This window comes from Copadichromis virginalis, linkage group LG3 (assembly GCF_057382275.1).
Source record: "Copadichromis virginalis isolate Kocher_CV1m ecotype Utaka linkage group LG3, C_Virginalis_male_GT1.1, whole genome shotgun sequence".
Classification (NCBI taxonomy): Eukaryota; Metazoa; Chordata; class Actinopteri; order Cichliformes; family Cichlidae; genus Copadichromis; species Copadichromis virginalis.
Window position 1 is genome coordinate 9,840,898 of NC_140620.1, and position 20,371 is coordinate 9,861,268.

Consider the following 20,371-nt stretch of genomic DNA (forward strand, 5'->3'; position numbering starts at 1 on the left):
CTGAAACTGCAGCTTCCCAGTGAGAAGCTTACAGGTAAAGTCACAGGGGTCATAATTTAATAAAAAGATTTACTCAATCTAGCCTTCCCTAGTTATTGTCTGTATCCTGTAAATGTTCTTTTATGTAGTTTTAATTATTTTATTTTATTGTTAAATAATCTCCTAGTCGAGTTGTGTTTGTATTTTCTTTTACATATTTTCACTGCACTGCAGCAAATTAGTGCGCTCCACCTGTTGGTGTATTTATTGGCTTTTAATGTTTCCCTCCTATAAATGATCGTATTACTGTAAAACACTTTGGGGTACTGCTGGTTTTAAATGTGCTATATAAATAAAGTTGTATTCTCTTTGTTATTTCCTGTTCTCAGAAGGAGCATTGAGCTGTTCATAGACTGCATAAACTGCAGTATTAGCAAACTGCACATATAATTTATGTCCACTCAGGACTGTATGCTTGTCTTTTCACGTTCATATGTATATTTATATTTAGTCCCATGTCTCTGTATTCATCTGTTTATCTTAATAGTTTTGTTATCATATCTCTGTTTCTACACTGATTTTATGTGTTGTTTCTTGTATATTTGCTGCTATGATAACTCAGTTTCCCTCTGAGATCAATAAAGTTTCTCTGATTCTGATGAAGACGAGTGTATTAGAAACAGCTCGTCCTTGTGGAGAAGCAGCAGCGTGACGAGCTGATGATGTTAACAGGGAAGTGGTGAAGCTGAAGGTATCACTCTGCTGTCGGTCTCCAACATGACAACATGTGGACTTCATCTGTCGCTCTGCTCCTCGGTGAGTCAAACCCTCCCTTCTTCAATTCTTTATCACAGCTCCAACACACACTAAAGGTCAAAGGTAAAGAGCCTATTTTCAGCAGCTGGAAGCTCTCGCTGATAGTTTCTCTCACATGAAATCTGTTCAGATCTGTTGGTTTTGTTTCCTTGATGAGAAGAAGTGATCACTACTTCTTTTGTTTATCTAAGGCTGGTTGTATCTGATATTTGTTTGTGTGTTTCGACACAAATCAAGTAGTGTATTTCCTGTAAGCACCTCATATTTAACTCGAGTGCATGAAGATACAGCAAATGACAGAAAACTGTTTCAACTGCATAAACTCTTTAAAATTTAGAAGTTTAACTCTGCGTTTCTCTGTCCTGTAATCTGGACTGACTCACAGAGCTGAAGCTTCATGTCGTGTCTGTAAGAGAGGAAAGTGACCTGTTTTCATCAAACATTAACCTTTATTCAGGAAACCACGGCTCCTAGCTGCATGTACCACATGTTCTCCTTATCTGCCTGTTGTAATCATCACTTCCTCTGTTCAGACCAGATTGACTGAGTCTAACTAAATGACTGAAGATAGTTGGTTTTTCAGAATTAACGTCGGATTTTCCTCATTTTCTGAATGCTTTGTTAATTTTCTGATGGCGATTTAGACGAGCGGGACTCAAACGACTGTAATGTTTACTAAACAGATTTTTCAGGTTGCTCACTCAGCAGCTGATATTGCCAAAGTCGCCTAACTTTAATCCAGTGATCTCGGTGGTTTGATGGTTCATTAACTCTGATTGCTTTTTTAAATGTCTCTGTTTTACTTAGCCAGTAAGAGCTGATTGGGCCTAACCTACCTTTGCCAGCACTGGCTATGGGAACCTGCTAATGTTGGGTTTAATGTTGTGATTAGTAGAATCTGTAGTTTTTTACTTACTGAACAACTACTTAGAAACCTGCAGACGTATCAATACAAAAGAATTAGGGCCTGCAAAACAAGCAGGTCAACCCCAGCAGTTTTAACTGGAACAGATTACAATTCCCTGCCCTCTGACCTTCAGTGACCTCTGACCTTTAATATCCTCTGACCTTCAGTGACCTCTGACCTGTTGCAGGTGTGTGTGTGCTGCTGCTGTCTGCACTGACTGTTTGTGCAGGTGAGTAGATGAAGTGCACCATGGTCCAGGACAAACACTGAGTGTAAACACTGATAGAAACTGTCCGTCTGTCCTCCAGTCTCTCTGAGCGTCAGTCCAAACCTTCAGCAGTTCTTCACAGCAGCCTCAGTGTCTCTGACATGTGACGGTCAGCTGGGCTCTGATGGATTGACGGTGAAGAGGGACACAGGAAGTGGGACTGAGTCATGTGGAGCAGGTGGGCGGGGCTTCGGGAGGATAAATGGTCCATCCTGTGTTTTTGATGAGTTCAAGCCAGTCAGTGGAGTTTACTGGTGTGAAGGTGAAGCTGGAGAGAAGAGTGAAGAAGTCAACATCACTGTATCAGGTAATGAAGTCATTCATTTCATCAGACTAACAGCACACTGTTATACCACCTCTACATCACTCTGTGGGTTTTTTCTTCAGATAAACATGTGATCCTGGAGATCCCTGCACTTCCTGTGAGGACAGGAAGTGATGTCAGTCTACGCTGTAAATACAAAACTGGTGGCACAGTCACAGCCTATTTCTACTTTAATGGACGTCCTGTTGGACCTACATCAGAGAAACTCATCACCATTAACGTTCAGCAGTCTGATGAAGGTCTCTACTGGTGTTCTACTGATGAGTTTGGATCATCTCCTCAGAGCGTTCTGAGGGTCAGAGGTCAGAACACTGACATCACTTCCCGTCTGCTGAGCTGATGATAAATTAACTGAATCAGCGTCATTATCTCTCCTGCAGGTCCTCTTCCTCCCACAACAACAACAACAACAACAACAACAACATACACTGATGTCTCCCATCCACCTTCTCTTCCTCCTCTCCAGCCCTTCATCATCCCAGTCGTAGCTGCTGTGGTTTCTCTGGTTCTTGCGTCTCTGGTTCTGGTTCTGGTCCGGCTCCTTTGGAAGAAACACACAGGTATAGAGTCTGTCTGACCCAACTGAGCACTTGTAAGTGAAGCAGTATACATGTATGTATGTGTTGTATGGGATCAGTGATTCTTGGTCTTATCACTCTCATGCTGCCTTCGTGGCTCTGCCTAGTCCACAATGAGGCTCCTTCAAATGATGTCACCTACTCTGAGGTCACCAGTAGAGAGGCATCCAATAAGATGCCAGTCATCCAACCAGAAATGGTTTACTCCACCCTGAGGACAAACACTACAGGTACGGAAATGAGGGATAAAAGCAGGAAAACTAGAGATACACTTAGGTTAATACATCTTTTGTGATGTTGTATAAATAAAGCCAGAATGCAATGATTTGTGTATCTTATAAAACCATATTTTAATAAATAGAACACAGTAAAGGGATTGAATGCACAAATGGAGAAAAAGCAGGTGGTCCCAAAGACAAACAGGTGGAGGTACACTTCCTGAAACTGTTTCTGTGAGCATTGTTCACCTGCCTTCCACAAATGCAGGTTGAAGATCTATAATGCAAAGAAGAACCACATGTGAGCATGCTCCAGAATCAGCCTCTTCTTTGTGGTTTTCTTATCTCAGCTTATTTCTTATCTCATGATAAAATACAGGTTTGTGAGATTTGCACATCATTCAGTCTGTGTTTGCACAGGGTCCCTGTGGTTTTTAAGAATTGGAGTAAACTGTGGTCGTGGAAACATTGACTTATGTTTTCCTCAAATGCATCAAAACAAAGAGGAACTGTGACTCAACGGCTTCAAGCTTTATGAAACATAAACTTTCTTTAGTTTCCTGTCTGACAGTAAAACATGTTACTGGTTTCACGTCTGAACCTTACTGTGGTCTCACTGCTCGAGTCGCAGTTTGTAAAAATGGGTCAGTGTCAGAGAAAACCATGGCACCAATCCTGCAGCTCAATCAGAACGCTGAAATGGAAGGATGTGATTGGTGCATGATGTGGAAGATTAGTGTGCATGACACGCTGCAGCACGAACTGTCTGATTGAACTCCAGTGTGAAAATGATTTGGGGAGATTTTGTCACAGCATGCAGCAGCACACTATGAATTTGAGGAGTGGACCCAAAATCCTGACACGAATGAACATAGAAGATAAACAAAAGGGGAGCCGTCTAACAAGGCTGATAAAAACATCTGAAATTAAAAGGCAGAGGTGAAGCTAAACAATAACATAAGCGTGGAACATGAAAGCACAAGCCACCGATGTTTCGCTGGCATGTAAGTTTGGGGTTATACACATAAAAACAGGGGTTAGGCAATAAAGACTCTGTGAAAGAGACGATGAAGAGAGAGAAGAATTTGTTCAAGAATTACACCTCGTAGTAGAAAGGAGCTGAGGAAGACTCACTTTGATTGACGAGGATGTTTCAGTTCACTGTGTTGGGGCAGCAGTCAGATGTAAAAGCATGTACATGGTGAAGTCACCTGAGTTTGTAGTTCCCAGAGTCGAGTGTTTATTTTCACCCACATCAGAACAGGTGCTGCTCGTGTGGTTAGCTGATGAGAGAAGCTGAAATCTTTGTGTGACAGAGCTCCCTTGTTGTGACCATGAAGTGTTTTATCTGTTTACCTTTAGTTTAACAGATGTTTGAATGATGTGGAGTCCAGAGAGTGCATGTCAGCAGATACTGAACCTGAAGCTTTGCTGAATCATATTGTTTCACATTGTTCTTCAGTGTTATCAATAAAAAAATAATAGTTTGAATTGAGTTCAGCAGACAAGGTTTGATGGGAACTCCAAGTTCACAGTGAGATGAAAATGAATCCCAGATGTTCGGTCACACAGCGGCTTGTTTCTGTCTTTGATTCCTTCAGCGCAGTGACCAACGTGCATGACTGTCCCATTTTTACAGAAGGTGGAGGAACCACAGACGCCACAGAAGAAATTAAAAAGTGAAAGAAACGACGAGTTTCTCTGTGTAAACAGGAAGCTGAGGACAGACCTGCAGAGCTCCTGTGGACACGTTTCACTGTGTCGGTCTCACCGTGGGAACATTTACAGTCATCAGCTTCCTCCTTTCTTCATTCACTCACATTTAATCCAATCAATGGAGTCATGATGGCAGCAAGTGAGGAAGGCGTCCTGTTTCCAGTTCCTCCAGAGAAACCAGGAGGAGGAACTGAAGAGATCAAACTGCTGCTGGTTTGAGTCTCTGCAGCTTGAACTCTGACAAAGGTCGTCTACGATGGAGCTGCTTCCTTCATTTCAATCTGATCAATACTCTGAACTCCTGCTGTAATTTCAGCAGCTGTGATTTAACACAGATTTAATGAACAGACAGATCTGCATCGATCAGGAACTTTCCTGTTTATATCAGGAAGAGAGGGGGCACACTTAATTATCTCTTTGGGTACAGCCAGTGATTTTCAGGAGGGGCCCAGCAGTAATAAATGCATCAACTAGTTTTTCAGCATTTTACTCTGAGATGGGAAGTTCTGTTTTTGGAGACAGCAGAATCTGAATGCTTCGTTATCTTTGATTTATTTAATATTCTTATTGGTATCTGAATATTGTGCTGGAGTGGACAGGGGTTAAAGGGAAAAAAAGGCCCACTCCAACAAAACAAAGCACACTTAAATCATACACAACGCCTGAAAGACAAAACAGACAAAACTCAAACAAATATACATTTTTACAGAGTGTGTTCGTGAGTGTCTGTGTATGAGTGTTTGTCATGAAACGTACTTGAAAGGTGAAATTCTGTAATGACTGTAAAAATGTAATAATTATGATGCGATTAAAAAGGAGAAACAAAGGCTGCACAGCACATCCAGGTCCTGCCAGCTGTGGCTCTGCAGCTCATGTCCCCAAAGGACAGAGACGACTGTACTGCTTAAGTGGAACGAGGCAGCTTGAGTGATTAATATGAAACTGATATGACAAAATACTGCAGAGGATGACACATATGACAGATTACAGTCGTAACCAAGAGCTTCAGTTTTATCAATGTTTAGTTTGAGAAAGTTTAAGGACAACAATGATTTAACTTCCATGAGGCAGTCGCAGCAGGAGATGGGTGGAATTATGTTTGTAAGAAATACACAGCTGAGTGTCGTCTGCATAAAAATGAAGGCTAATATTATATTTCCAATATATGTGGCAGATTTGAAGTGTGTAAATCATGAATAAAAAGGCCCCGATAGATAAAAATATTTGCTTTGAGTTTCTCTTTGAGTTCATTGGAGCAGCGGCTCGGCCTCACTGTGACGAAGCTGCTGGTGCTAACAGGGAAGTGGTGAAGCTGAAGCTGCTGTCAGTCGTCGTCTCCACAACATGAAGACTTCATGTGTGTCTCTGCTCCTCGGTGAGTCAAACACTCATATTCATCCATTCATTTACTGTACTTCCACACTCTGTAAAGGAGAACACATCGTCAGCTCCCACTGACTGAGCTGAAACTTCCACTGAAATCAAATCTGTGTAGATCTGCTGGTTTGCTTCGTTTAGGAAGACTTCGCTCTGCTTCTTTCTTTATTTGGTTCCACCTTAAAGCTGGTCAGCTGGACAGGAAACAAAACAAGATGATATTTATGTACGAGCATCACGTTTTAACTCGAACACACAAAGAGTCAGTGAAGAAAACAGTTTCAAACTTGCTGGTTTATAGTAATGAAAGTTTGTTTTTACTATGATTCAAATTTGTCTCATTAACATCCAAAACCTGCTGAATGCTCAGAACTGAATCTAATGAAAGTCGAGCATGTCGACTGAGTCAGTGAAGCTTCAGTTAGTGTGTGTAACATGACGACTGAACATGAAGGCAGACGACCTTATTCATGAAACAGGAAACCACAGCTGCTGCGTTCTGATTGGCTCTGTGTGTAGACGATATTTCCTTTATTACGAACTAATTTTCCAATGTGTGGACAGAGTCAATAATCTTCCTGTGTCTCTCAGGACTCTGGAGCTTCACTGATCTGTTTTCAGATCTAAATGTTGCCAAAGTAACTGTTTGGGTCAGTTTAGGCACCAAACTCTAAATAAGCACGTAAAATGTAAGCCTGCATTAATAATGCATAAACATCAAATCCTCATTTACATGAGGTGACACATGTCAGCCATGCTGATGGTTTGTTTTCATGAGCGGTGCTTGATGACCTGTGATGGTACCCTCCTTTCATAAAGATGGTCGAGTGTGTGTTAAAATAAAAGAAACAATGAAGCTCCTTTCATCCTCAACTTGAAAAGCTCGATGATGCAGAGACTTCAGGAAATTAGAAAGTTTCCTGAAAGAAAAAACTATGTGACTATAACATCAGAGTGTCTCTAAATGACCTCTGACCTGTTGCAGGTGTGTGTGTGCTGCTGCTGTCTGCACTGACTGTTTGTGCAGGTGAGTAGATGAAGTGCACCATGGTCCAGGACAAACACTGAGTGTAAACACTGATAGAAACTGTCCGTCTGTCCTCCAGTCTCTCTGAGCGTCAGTCCAAACCTTCAGCAGTTCTTCACAGCAGCCTCAGTGTCTCTGACATGTGACGGTCAGCTGGGCTCTGATGGATGGACGGTGAAGAGGGACACAGGAAGTGGGACTGAGTCATGTGGAGCAGGTGGGCGGGGCTTCGGGAGGTTCAATGGTTCATCCTGTTTGTTTGATGAGTTCGAGCCAATCAGTGGAGTTTACTGGTGTGAAGGTGAAGCTGGAGAGAAGAGTGAAGAAGTCAACATCACTGTATCAGGTAATGAAGTCATTCATTTCATCAGACTAACAGCACACTGTTATACCACCTCTACATCACTCTGTGGGTCTTTTCCTCAGATAAACATGTGATCCTGCAGATCCCTGCACTTCCTGTGAGGACAGGAAGTGATGTCACACTACGCTGTAAGAAGAAAATTGGTGGCACAGCCGCAGCTTATTTCTACTTTAATGGACGTCCTGTTGGACCTAAATCAGAGAAAAACATCACCATTAACGTGCAGCAGTCTGATGAAGGTCTCTACTGGTGTTCTACTGATGAGTTTGGATCATCTCCTCAGAGCTTTCTGAGGGTCAGAGGTCAGAACACTGACATCACTTCCTGTTTAAAGCCAATCTGCTGAGCTGATGATAAACTGACTGAACCAGCTTCCTCATCTCTCCTTTTTTTTTTTTTTTCTTTTTTTACCAAGTGGATCATCATGGCCTTGCCATATTGGTCCATTTGGTTGACCTTTATTATAATTATGAATTTATTTTATTATCAGTTGCAAACGGGACAGACATGGCTGTGGGATAGGACAGGGAGAAAGAATGAAAGAAAGAGAGGGAGAGAAAGAAAGAAATCCAAAGGGGAGAAGAGACGGTGAGAAGGGGGGGAAGGTTTCTCCATGTAATGATCTGCTAGGGAGTGTGGGGAGCCACAGCCCCGTCCTTTATGGTATCAAGCAGGTATGGAGGAGATCAAAACTCCAGACATCCAGAGGCCCCCAGAACACAAGAGACCAAGGAAGACCCACAGAGGGGCAGCTGCGCCACTGTCCCAGTAAGAGCTAAGGAGAGTCCCAGATGAGGGCTCATTCAGCAGCCGCGGAGCAGAAGCCAGGGGGAGTTGCAGTGACCCGCCCGTGAGCTCCGCCGGCAGCCAGCTGTGCCTGAGTGACCGAGCCACAGGCCGAGAGGCCGGGGGCACCCCACCTCCGAAATGGCCCGAGCGAGCCCCAATAAGCGGCCGCCAAGGAGTGAGCCGGTGTGTACCCGGACGCCCACCCCCAGATACAAAGAACCACCAATGCACCGACACCTGAGGGAGTCCGCCACCGGCAGGGGAAGTGGTGGTGGGTGGAGATAGGCCTCCAAACCTTGGAAGGCCCGAGATGTCCCCAGAGAGGTGGCGCCTGATACCCAACCTGACATATAGACACAGACATACAGGCACACACAGACACAAACATCCATTCCCACCCTCATGCTCTCATGTGCACTTCACACTCAACCGACGTGGAGACAAATATAAAGAGACGCTGTATACACGATCACACTCCCCAAGCGTACTCTACGAACCGGGTCTAGGTACCCTTGCCCCTGGAGGGGGGAACTGCACCCAGACCCAGGTGGTGTTACCCTTTTCCCTGCGGTGGGGGGAGGCAGACCGCCCCGACTCCGCAGCAGCAGGGAGGCCCCACACTCCAGACCGCAGCCGGACGGCCAACTCCTCCTAGCCCCCCCGCTCCAGCAGGCCGCAGAGAACGGGGGTGAGAGAAGACTCCAAACCTCCCTCCACCCGCTCATTGTAGTGTTGATGCATGTGTGTTCTAAGGTGCAATTAAAACCCAGGAGGGCATGGAGCTACCTGCCAGAGAGCAGCAGGTAAGCGCATAGTCCCTCCTGTTAGCCCTCAATGTCTACATGTATTTAACATTGAGAGGTGGGCAACGATGCCAGGGGTGGGGTGTACACCCTGATGGTAACTTGGACTCCGTGTAGCGTGCCCACCCCCAAGATCCTATCTGTATGTGTAATGAGGGTGTGAGTAATGTGAATGTCTAAGTTGTGGGATAAAATTGAGGCAGAGGCAGCCAGAAGGGGACAGAGGGGGGGTTGCCTCCTCTGCATCCTGGTGACATACCCCTACTCATAGGGCCCTGAATGTGTGGGTGGTTGTGGTGGAGCGGGAGGAGGGAGGCAGCTGGAGATGGGGAGGGAAGGAAGGGAGGGGCAGGTGACCCCTCCCTGGGGCCAGCTCCCCCGCTGACCCCCCAAATTATACATTTATTGCTTCCTCATCTCTCCTGCAGGTTCTGTGACACCAATCTCTGTTGCAACAACAGAAAGAGCAACAACAACCACCATCACCACTCATATCTCCCATCCTCCTCCTCCTTCCTCCTCCTTCCTCCTCCTCCTCGCGTTCAGCAGGAGGCGTGGATGATGAGCGGCGATAAACTTGCGAGAAGCAAGTTATGCTCAACTCCACCGGTGGAATCTGACAGCGTGGAAAAGTGTGAAAACATCCACGATCACCAACGGATTTCGAAGGGCTGGACTGCTGCATGATGGAGAGGAGGACACCGCCACGGCCCTTCAGAGGGTGTTCGACTCTGACACTGACAACGAGGATTTCTTTGGTTTTGAAAGTGACAACGAAGGAAAGAAGCTGAGAGTGGATGACGAAGCCACCCTGAGCCTGTTCGTATCCGACACTGGAGAAGAGGACTTTGGTGGTTTTAGTGCGCAGGAAGAAGAGAAAGATGGTGAATGACTGACTTTTCTTCTTGTTAAAGCCGTGTCGCTGCACCTGAGCCTAAAAGGTAGTTGTTATATTTCCACTGTAGTGTCAATACACTATTAGAGCTTATGCCGAGTCAGACTGCACACACAATAGTTTGTTTACAAGTTGACTTCTTCTTTATTGGGATAACACAGAAGTAACACACACACATAACTGGGCGTGGTGCCCCCTACTGGCGATGGCTTGCATAGCACACAATAATTCTTGGTTCATACATAACAGTAGTCCGAAGCTATTTTTCTGGTGTGCTGTAGGTTATTGTTATGTACTACATTTGTTACCCATTTATGAAGCACAGTACATGTTTCGTACTTGTAATTACCGCTACTTGTACGTATACCTAAAAAGTTATGCAAATATGTACCCATAACTTGTTTTTCAAAATATTAATAAAAGGGGTGTGTCTCCAAACAGCCATCTCTTTCCTGACAATTCACTTTGTGCATATTCTCTTACATATGATAAGTCAACATTGAAACACCTGCGGCTTTTAGTCACGTGCGGTAATGTATGTACAAAACAGGATTTTCCCCTGATTTTAGCTTGTGCGGCTAATATTCAGGTGCGCTTTGTAGTCCAGGAAATACGGTAATTTTCTTGAATTCTTACACATTTTTACATGATATTAGTAGGCGGCTCCTTTACTAAACAGCTCCAACTGTTTGATTTGTTTGAATTTTACAGGACAGCTTTTTCCCGTGTTACTCATTCATTATGGAGCTACTGTAGTTAACATGTAATGCTTCTCTAAAACCCTGTGACACAATCTTCTTTAACATTAGTGCGCATCAACCCCACATCTTCCCTGTTTTATTGCTGATGTTGGCCTGACAGTATTGGGGTAACAATGTCTCCTCTGTTTAGGAGAGGGCAGCAGGGTCACATCCTCACTGACATCACCTGTATTTGCACTACAGTCGTTCCCTTCACTGACCTTTGCTCTCCTTCTCTTTTCCATCAGGTTGTGTAAAACTGAAACAGGCATTAAATGTTTACTACAAATGATGCTTTACACAGAAATGCATTGTTAGCTGTTTTTACACACCAGCCTGTGTGAACCTTTAGTCTGAGCATGGGGTCAAAGGTCAGGACAGAAATGCAGCACTGTAACACATATACATATGTAGAACATCAGACATTTGACTGATTTGTGTTGTGACAGCTAGTTTTTTCTTTATACAAATAAATCATCATCACACACAGAAGAAATGTGCAGACCGTACATTTATTAGCTCATATCAGTGGATACAAGAAAAATGGTATAAAGACAAACACTAGCAGCCTTAGCGTTTCTGTTCTGAATCTCTAATCTCTCACAGATATCCATCAAACCCTGTCCTCTATCAGCTTTCAACATAAGAAAAGTATTCGGCCTCATTGAAAAACAGTCTGTTTGCAGATGAAGTACTTTAAAAACTATACTTAAAAACATTTCATACACAAATCTGTCATTTATCCAGATTTTCTTGACTGAGTTTACAATTTACTAGAACTGCCAAAAACACATGAATACAAACAAATGATGAAGGATCCACTTCAAGGAAAGTGGAAAAGCCTCTGTTAGCTGCTGTTTGCAGCTAGCAGAGGCTAACAGAGGCTAATACCAACGCTAACCAACAGTTTAGCATATCGTCGACAGCTCACCTCAGCATGGCTGTCCTCGGTCAGCAGTGAGCTTTATTAACTTGCACAAAGTTTTACACCCTGTTTGAGAGTAAATAAAAGTGGACATTTCTCAGCTCCAGCATTGACAGCTGAGGTAAACGGTGGACCGACAGCTTATCCACAAAATGGGAAAAACTCCGGTCCAGAATCCGGTCCAGTCCTCGTGGCAGTAAAAACTGTAATCATGCATACATGCTTTTGTCACACCTGACCATTTCGTACAATATAATTGAAGTTTTGGATTTAAAAATTTAGCAGACGTGAACGAGCAACATTCCTGATGAGGCTGGTCAACGCTGTTCAACTAGAAGCCTACGTGGATGATATCCCAGCCTACACATCCCCCTGAACTGAATTGCCTCAGTGAAATACTTGCTCACTCACACCAAACTTCATTAAATGTGAATGTGTTACTTTGCTGGTTCCCAGTTGCAGCTTAAGTGCATCCAATATTAGATTTCCCAGCTTTTCAAACACACCATGAGCTGTGCCATTTTCTGGGCACAGCAGGTTAAAACCATATAAAGATTTCCTGATGTTGTATCTCCAATAACAGGTCATGGCATTTCGCTCTCGAGGCAGCCAGTGCCCTCCCTGCAGTCCCAAAAGGTTGATTCGGTTCATCTTGACGCACACCTGTGTGCACTTGTATTCAAAAGGTTTTTCCGTGTAACGATCTGATAGTGGGTGTGGGGAGTCATAGCGGGCATGGACAAGATTCAGTATGAGGTACCGAGGTATTCGGGTGAGACCACTTGCTTCTTGGGATCCTTTGGCATCAGGGCTGTCCGGCCTTCAATTGAGCTTTTCAGGTCTATCTTTTTCTTTGTGTGTGTGTGTGTGTGTGTGTGTGTCCTGTCTGGCACTGTAGCAATCAGAATTATGTCTGAAGGCCAAGACAAATGCCCAACAGATTTACTTTCCCAAGTGGGCCTTTTGCAATACTGGTCCACTTGATTGTCATAGTTTATTTGATCTTTATTAGTTATTTTTATAAGTTATTGTAATCAGGCCAGACTGGACTCGGGGACGGGAAAGAAAAACAAGAAGAAAAGTTCAGAAGAAAGTTAACAGAAGGAGAGAGAAAGAAAAAGGAGAAGAGAGAGAGAGAGAAAACACGATGAAAATCTGCTTCATCACCTTTTTTTTCTCTTTTTCCTTTCCCTGGATCACCTGTTGAGAAAGAAAAAAGAAAACAAGCAGAGGAAGACTAGAGCAATCGCATAAACAACATCACGATGATCTATGTGACTATAACAGTAAATACTAAATATTAAACATTATTGTAAGATCAACAGCACACAGTGTGCTTTGAGGTAGGAGCCAAAAAGGGTGTAGTTTGTGGGTGTGATCACCCGTGTGTACACCTGTGAGCATGGACGCGCTTGTTTTTAAAAGGTTCCTTCATGTAATGATCTGCTAGAGGGTGTGGGGGGGCCACAGCCCCGTCCTCCAGGGCATGAAGCAGGTATGGAGGAGATCAAAACTCCAGACATCCAGAGGCCCCCAAAACACAAGAGACCAAGGAAGACCCACAGAGGGGCAGCCGCGCCACTGTCCCAGAAAGAGCTGAGGAGAGTCCCAGATGAGGGCTCACTCAGCAGCCGCGGAGCAGAAGCCAGGGGGGGGTGCAGTGACGCGCCCGTGAGCTCCGCCGGCAGCCAGCTGTGCCTGAGTGACCGAGCCCCAGGCCGAGAGGTCGGTTGCACCCCACCTCCGAAGTGGCCCGAGCGAGCCCCAGGCTCCAGGCCCCGATAAGCAGCCACCAAGGAGTGAGCCGGCGTGTACCTGGACGCCCATCCCCAGACACAAAGAACCACCAACGCACTGATGTCTGAGGGCGTCTGCCACCGGATATGAACTTTTTTTAAGACAGTGAATCTTGAAACCAGAGAAAAAATAGAGAGTTTTAACTTGTTTATACAAAGCTAACTGAACCATGTGCTGCATCAACGTGATAATAAAATAATATTATTCACTTTGTTTCTGTCTAAATTTGAATTCTAATAAATATTTTAGCTTGAAATAAGTGAAAAAAATCTGCCAATGGAACAAGTGTTAGAAATGTTCTTCAATCAGCTCTTTTTACTCTCATTTCACAGCCAGTACTTTTTACTTTTACTTGAGTAAAGAAGTTGAATTAGTACTTGCTGTATTTTTAACAGTAGTACTTCTACTTCAGTACAGACTGTATGTACCTCCCACCCGCTGCACACAGTCACTGAGTACAGACCGGCTGATTCCTGTAAAGGGAGAGGCAGGAAGAGGCGGAGCAACACCTGAAAAACAAGAAGCTCAACGTCATTTTGCAGAAGTGAAAGTGTGAGAGAGCAGCAGCAGAGCTGCAGTCGAGTCCTGTTTGTCTCTAAAAGAAGATTCACTGGAGTCCATCAGGTTCCTCTCAGCAACAGTGGTGAGTGCAGCTGATCACACTTCCTGCTTCTACACAAATCTTCACTCTGTTCACTTCATCAGGGTCTAGAGCGCCACCTCATTTCTCCATGGTGCCACTTAGGCTACGTCCACACTCGCCCGGATAGATTTGAAAACAGCGCTCCGCGTCCACACTAGTGTTTTCAGTCGTTTTCACAGAGTTGTGCGTCCACATTAAGACGGCTGAAAACGCTTACGTTCCAGTCCTGCGCATGCGTGAAACGCAAGACGATTCGACCGGTCTCATTTCTGTCTGCTGCTTATTCACTTTCCGGCTGTTTGAAACGTCGCGGCAAAAGGTGGAGGAAAAGCACCGAGTTTTAAAATGGACTAACAATGAGGTGGAGTTGTTGCTGCGAGTAACACAAAAGTACAAAGTTGCAAAAGCGAGAGAGAATTAAAGAATTTGAAGAAAAGCTCTGTGGAGCATGTGCAGACTGATATTCATCTTTAATAGGACTGTCAAAACTGCTGCTGTATAATGCTCTCCACTATCTTTGTTTAATTGGTCACATGCCTGCATCACATGACTAACATGCATCATCGTTTTAGAAAGTCTCTGTTTTCACTGTTCACTGTGACACAAACGCACCGTCTCCAAATTATTTACTTTCCGGCTGTTTGAATCGTCGCAGCAGAGGTGAGCAGCGTGATAGGAGTGGATGTAGCTGTGGGTAATGAGACAAGATGAAAAGAACGATTGATAACTTTTTCGTTAAGGCCGGTGCTCTGACACGGAGCCATCAACCTCTCAGTGTCTAACACTGGTCTGCAGACGGCATCAGATAATGAGCCACATTAGATGGACTCTGAGCCCACTGACAGTAAAAGGGTGAAGTGTAGACATTTGGAAGAGAGCGGCCTGACCAGTTTCTCTGACTATGATACTGTAAAGCTGACAACATGATGCATTTACTGTGGTGAGTGTGCAAAGACCATGGCAGGTGTTGTGCCAAGGTAGGTATCCCCAACAGGATCTGTTTCCCTGCGTCAGGAACATCGGCTGGGCAGGGAAAGCGGACCCAACGGACTCCGCCTCCATCACGACCAACTAGACGTGGAAGGAGTGATGTTTTAGTGACAACATGAAAGATGAGTGTGACCGTTCAGTTTGTGGGTTACAACAGAAAATGATACATTTATTGTTCTCGTGTGTTATCGGACGGGATCATTTTAACAAACCGAGGACATTTTCCTGATAATTATCTGTATCCTCCTGTAACTTTACTGTTTAAAGAGCTAAAACCTCCAACATTTCAGGATCAATAAGTCCTTATAAGACGTGTTTGTGAGCTAAAAATCAAGAATGTGGGATACTGTTTGTCTGTGTCAGCCAAACAACTTCACATCTTTGTAACGACTGTTAAAAAGATGTTCATCCTGTTGATCCTGTTCATCTGGACGCTGCACTGTACAGCAGACACGACGTTGTTCAGTTTGTGTTTCAGATGAACCAGTTTGTGTCTGAGTGTGTTGCTGGGTCTCCACCAGTTACTCTGACAACTGAAGGTTCAAGAGTTTTATTTTGACATTTGCACACAGGACCAACAGTCCATGCACAGTGGAATACTTGTGCAGAGCTTTCCAAGTCAAATCACACTTTAACAATATAAAGACAAAAAAGCAGAAGGATAGAAATGAAGTCCGGAGTAGGGTAGTCGTACTATTTTCTATATACAAAGAAAAAGAAGAAAATGTACAGAGAGTGTGTAGTTCTCTACCTCTTATCGCACTCACAGTGTTGCACATTTGTTCCACAGATCTGTTTCACAAGTCTGTTGTGAGTGTATTGCCCGATGGTCAGTGAACCGATGATACATTCAAAGTGAGGTTAAGTAGTGCTGTGTTATTTTAAGTGTTCAGTGTGTTTTTGTTTGCCGTCAGTCTGACAGTTGTGGGGAAGAAGCTGTTGAAGAATCGTGTTCTGTGTGTGATGCTGCTGTCCGCTCTGTTGTGTCTGAGATTGTATGTGCAGCTTTGTATGTGCAGGTCCATGGATGCAAGTGTTGTTCCCATAATCCTCTCTGCAGACTTTCTGACTCTGCAGAGCCTTCCTCTCTGTCTGTGTAGTGTTTCCATACCAGACAGTGATGCCTGCGGTGAGGATCCTGTCTATCAGTCCTCTGCAGGCCTGGGTGAGAGGGTGGTGGTTCATGCCAGCTTTCCTGAGCAGCCGAATGAAATAAAGCCTTTGCTGGGCTTTTTTCACAGTTGCTGTAGTGTTGAGAGTCCAGCTCAGGTCTGATGTAACCTGCAGTCCCAGGAATCTGTGGCTGTTTGCCCTCTCCACCTCCGTCCCTTTGACGATAAGAGGTTGCAGGGGGGGGAGTTCTTCCAAAAGTGCAGTATTCATTCCTTGGTCCGTGTTGAGGATGAGGTGAAGAAGCTTCTGTGATGAAAAGAAACTTAAAGAAGTCCAGACGCTTTTCTCTCCAAGCTCCTCAGACTACTGACGCTTGTTTCTCTCTTTGTAAAATGAAATTTAAAGTGAATTTTGAATCAAATGTTTCTCTTCTTTCTCCCTCAGAGTGCAGACATGTCTGCTGCCAGCAATCTGCGATCTGAAGATCAGTTTCTGTGCTCCATCTGTCTGGATGTGTTCACTGATCCAGTCTCTACACCATGTGGACACAACTTCTGCAAAACCTGCATCAGTCAGCACTGGGACATGAATGTCATCTGTCAGTGTCCCATGTGTAAAGAGACTTTCTACACTCGACCTCAGCTGAAGATCAACACTTTGTTCTCTGAGATGGTTGCTCAGTTCAGACGTGAAGCTCAGCAGAAAGCCAGCAGCAGCAGCTCAGAGCAACAAGCTGCCAAACCAGGAGAAGTTCCCTGTGACGTCTGCACTGGAACCAGACTGAAGGCCCTGAAGTCCTGCCTGGTGTGTCAGACCTCCTACTGTCAGACTCACCTGGAGCCTCATCTGACACTGAAAGGTCTGAAAAGACATCAGCTGGTTGATGCTGTGGAGAACCTGGAAGGCAGGATGTGCACGAAGCACGATAAACTCCTGGAGCTGTTCTGTAAGACCGACCAGACATGTGTCTGCATGCTCTGCTCTGTTTTAGACCACAAGAACCACGAGTTTGTTCCTCTGAGAGAAGAATATGAAGGAAAGAAGGCAGAGCTGGAGAAGACAGAGGCTGAGATTCAGCAGATGATCCAGAAGAGACGACTGAAGATTCAGGAGATCACAGAGTCGGTGAAGATGAGTAAAGATGCTGCAGACAGACAGAAAGCAGAAGGTGTTCAGGTCCTCACGGCTCTGATGGAGTCTGTTGAGAGACGCCTGAAGGAGCTCATGAAGGAGATCGAAGACAAACAGGAAGCTACAGAGAAACAGGCTGAAGGTCTCATCAAAGATCTGGAACAGGAAATCTCTGAGCTGATGGAGAGAAGCTCTGAGGTGGAGCAGCTCTCACGCTCTGAAGACCACCTCCACCTCCTCCAAAGCTTCTCCTCCCTGAAAGCTGCTCCACCCAACAAGGACTGGACAGAGGTCAGAGTTCATCCACCATCATATGAGGAGACTGTGGGGAGAGCTGTGGCTCAGCTGGAGGAGACAGTCTGGAAACCCATGAAGAAGAAGCTGTTTGAGGCTGAGCTGCAGAGGGTGCAGCAGCATGAGGTGGATGTGACTCTGGATCCTGATACAGCTCATCCTGCTCTCATCCTGTCTGATGATGGAAAACAAGTGTACTGTGGTGATGTGAGGAAGAAACTTCCAGACAACCCAGAGAGATTTTCTAATTGTGTTTGTGTTTTAGGAGAGCAGAGTTTCTCTTCAGGCAGATTTTACTTTGAGGTTCAGGTTAAAGGAAAGACTGAGTGGGATTTAGGAGTGGCCACAGAGTCGATCAACAGGAAGGGACGAATCACAGCGAGTCCTCAGGATGGTTTCTGGACTGTGATGCTGAGAAATGGAAATGAGTACAAAGCTTGTGCTTCCCCTTCAGTCCCCCTCTGTCTTCATCCTGGTCCTGAGAAGGTGGGGGTGTTTGTGGATTATGAGGAGGGTCTGGTCTCCTTTTATGATGTAGGTGCTGCAGCTCTGATCTACTCCTTTACTGGCTGCTCCTTCACTCACAAACTCCACCCATACTTCGGTCCCTGTTTGAATGATGGAGGTAAAAACTCTGCACCTCTGATCATCTGTCCTGTCAATCAAACTGATCAACGACTGATTTTATTGGATGAATGATTGATTTTTCTTGAAGGGAACAAATGAACATATTGAGTGTAAATCCTCTACAGTCTCCATGTTTCTATAGAATCTGATCATCAGGACTCTGATTCACACTTTGATTCTCATGGAGTTTGATTTGAACAGAAGAAAAGTTGAATCAGGAAATGTTCCCACTGATGGAGACTCGAGCTGAAGAGCAAATATCAGAGAACAAATGTCCAAAAGCTTCATTTCCAATAAAGTTTGTTCAATGCTTTGAGTGAATCCAGACTCATGTGTGGCTGTTATACGGAGCATCAGAGTCCAGCTGAGTTATGTTGGATACAAACTGCTTATTTTGGCTCTGTGAGGAGTTTTGTTCACTGAAAACTGATGAGACGGATAATATTCAAAGAACTCTGTAGAGATTCATGCATCCATGTTCTCCACCTGCAGGTGTGGAGGAGAAAGGTGGAGCACAGACTGCTGCATCCTTCCAGTCACATCATTTTGATGATTATATTTGCATGTTGTGATGATTTGGGTTAAAGACAAACAGAGTTGAACGGCTGCAGTCACAGCATGAAGACGATGCTGAAGCTGAGCTGTCAGTGAACATGTTTCACTGTGATTTGATTTGAAGAATAGAAAGTGTGTGTGGCTGCTGACAGCTGCAGTCTCTGCTAGTCTGCATAACACACACACAACTTTCCCCCTGAGGCAACGATGCAGCAACAACACAAAGAACAGCTGCAGACACACACACACACTGTTAAAGAACACTTTACTGTTTAAGGCAGAATTCCTCAGTAACAATGATTTGAGTCTACTGTGTCTACTGTGGTTTCCAACATACAATCTACTGAAACATGTTTTTCTTTCTGCCGTACAAACTATTTGATCACAACATCTTTGCTTTTTTCCTCCAATCGTTTATTCTGATTATTTTATTTAGTTTAACTAAGAAAAGCTTAAAATTTAACTCTTAACCTGATTTAAACGTTTAATTTCTCATTAACTCAGACTTTTAATTTATTTCCTTGTTTAATGTATTATTTCTTTATCCTTGTTTAAGTTTTGCCGATCCTTTCTGTGTAACCTGTTTAATCTGACCTTTGACCCTTTAATTTTAACTTAACAGTACTCTTGTTTTGACCTTTGACCTCTTTATTCCTTATAACCAAAAAAACCCTTTTATCTGATATTTTCACATTATTGATTGATTATATATATCTATTATATTTTCTCACCTTATCTTTCATTTCATTCATTCATTTCATTTATTTTTTCATTTTCAGGCACAACAAATACGTATATTGAACATAAAATACACAAAACAAAAAACAAAAATTGCCTGAAAAAGGAGTGGGACAAAGAAAACTTATTAAATCCCACCCCTATACTCACTCATCAACAAAAAAAACAATAAACTTCCCGCAGCTACGCCCATCATTGCATACAGACCCATCAACAGCCCCGGGCACATACAAGCTTCTAAACGGCAGCTCGCAAACAACAATTAGAGCCTTCATAACTGAATACAGAATATATAAATTATAAATTGCATTACCACAGGTAACAGGCAGTAATAACTACAAGTAACAAACACACATACATATACATACATATATATCTACACACACAAGTACATATATGTACATACATATTTTGGAATTTTTGCATTGTTTCAATTGTAAACTCAGACTGTTCCAGATTTTCACACCACATACAGACACACAAAAGCCTTTACGGGTTGTTCGAGTTCTGGGTAATTTGAATTCTCCAAAGCCTCTCACATTATAAACCTTTTCTCGAATTTCAAATCTAGTTTGTAAATTTGCCGGTAAAAGTTTAGTAAAAGCTTTATACAAAATTATGGATGTATTGTAATTAACCAGATCCTGGAATTTAAGTAACTTTGCCTGAAGAAAGAGTTTATGAGTATGATCTAGATAACCAGCCTTGTGAATAATACGCAGTGCTCGTTTCTGTACTGTGACTAATGGATTAGTT

The 20,371-nt window shown here is 43.8% G+C and overlaps 1 protein-coding gene across 1 annotated transcript; it reads left to right on the forward strand.

Annotated features, from left to right (window-relative positions):
* Positions 1 to 584: 584 nt before the first annotated feature.
* On the forward strand, positions 585 to 19,560 carry LOC146712660 (E3 ubiquitin-protein ligase TRIM21-like). Its single transcript, XM_085452130.1, has 2 exons — positions 585 to 795; positions 16,715 to 19,560. Exons 1-2 carry the CDS (start codon positions 757 to 759, stop codon positions 18,392 to 18,394), a joined length of 1,719 nt encoding a protein of 572 aa, XP_085308256.1. The 5' UTR covers positions 585 to 756; the 3' UTR covers positions 18,395 to 19,560.
* Positions 19,561 to 20,371: the final 811 nt, after the last annotated feature.

What these genes read in the sequence shown, in the direction of transcription:
- LOC146712660 (XM_085452130.1), top strand. Translation starts at nt 757, where the DNA reads ATGACAACATGTGGACTTCATCTGTCGCTCTGCTCCTCG. An exon ending in ATCTGTCGCTCTGCTCCTCG is followed by an intron (nt 796 to 16,714) that starts GTGAGTCAAACC and finishes TTTCTCCCTCAG; the next exon opens with AGTGCAGACATGTCTGCTGC.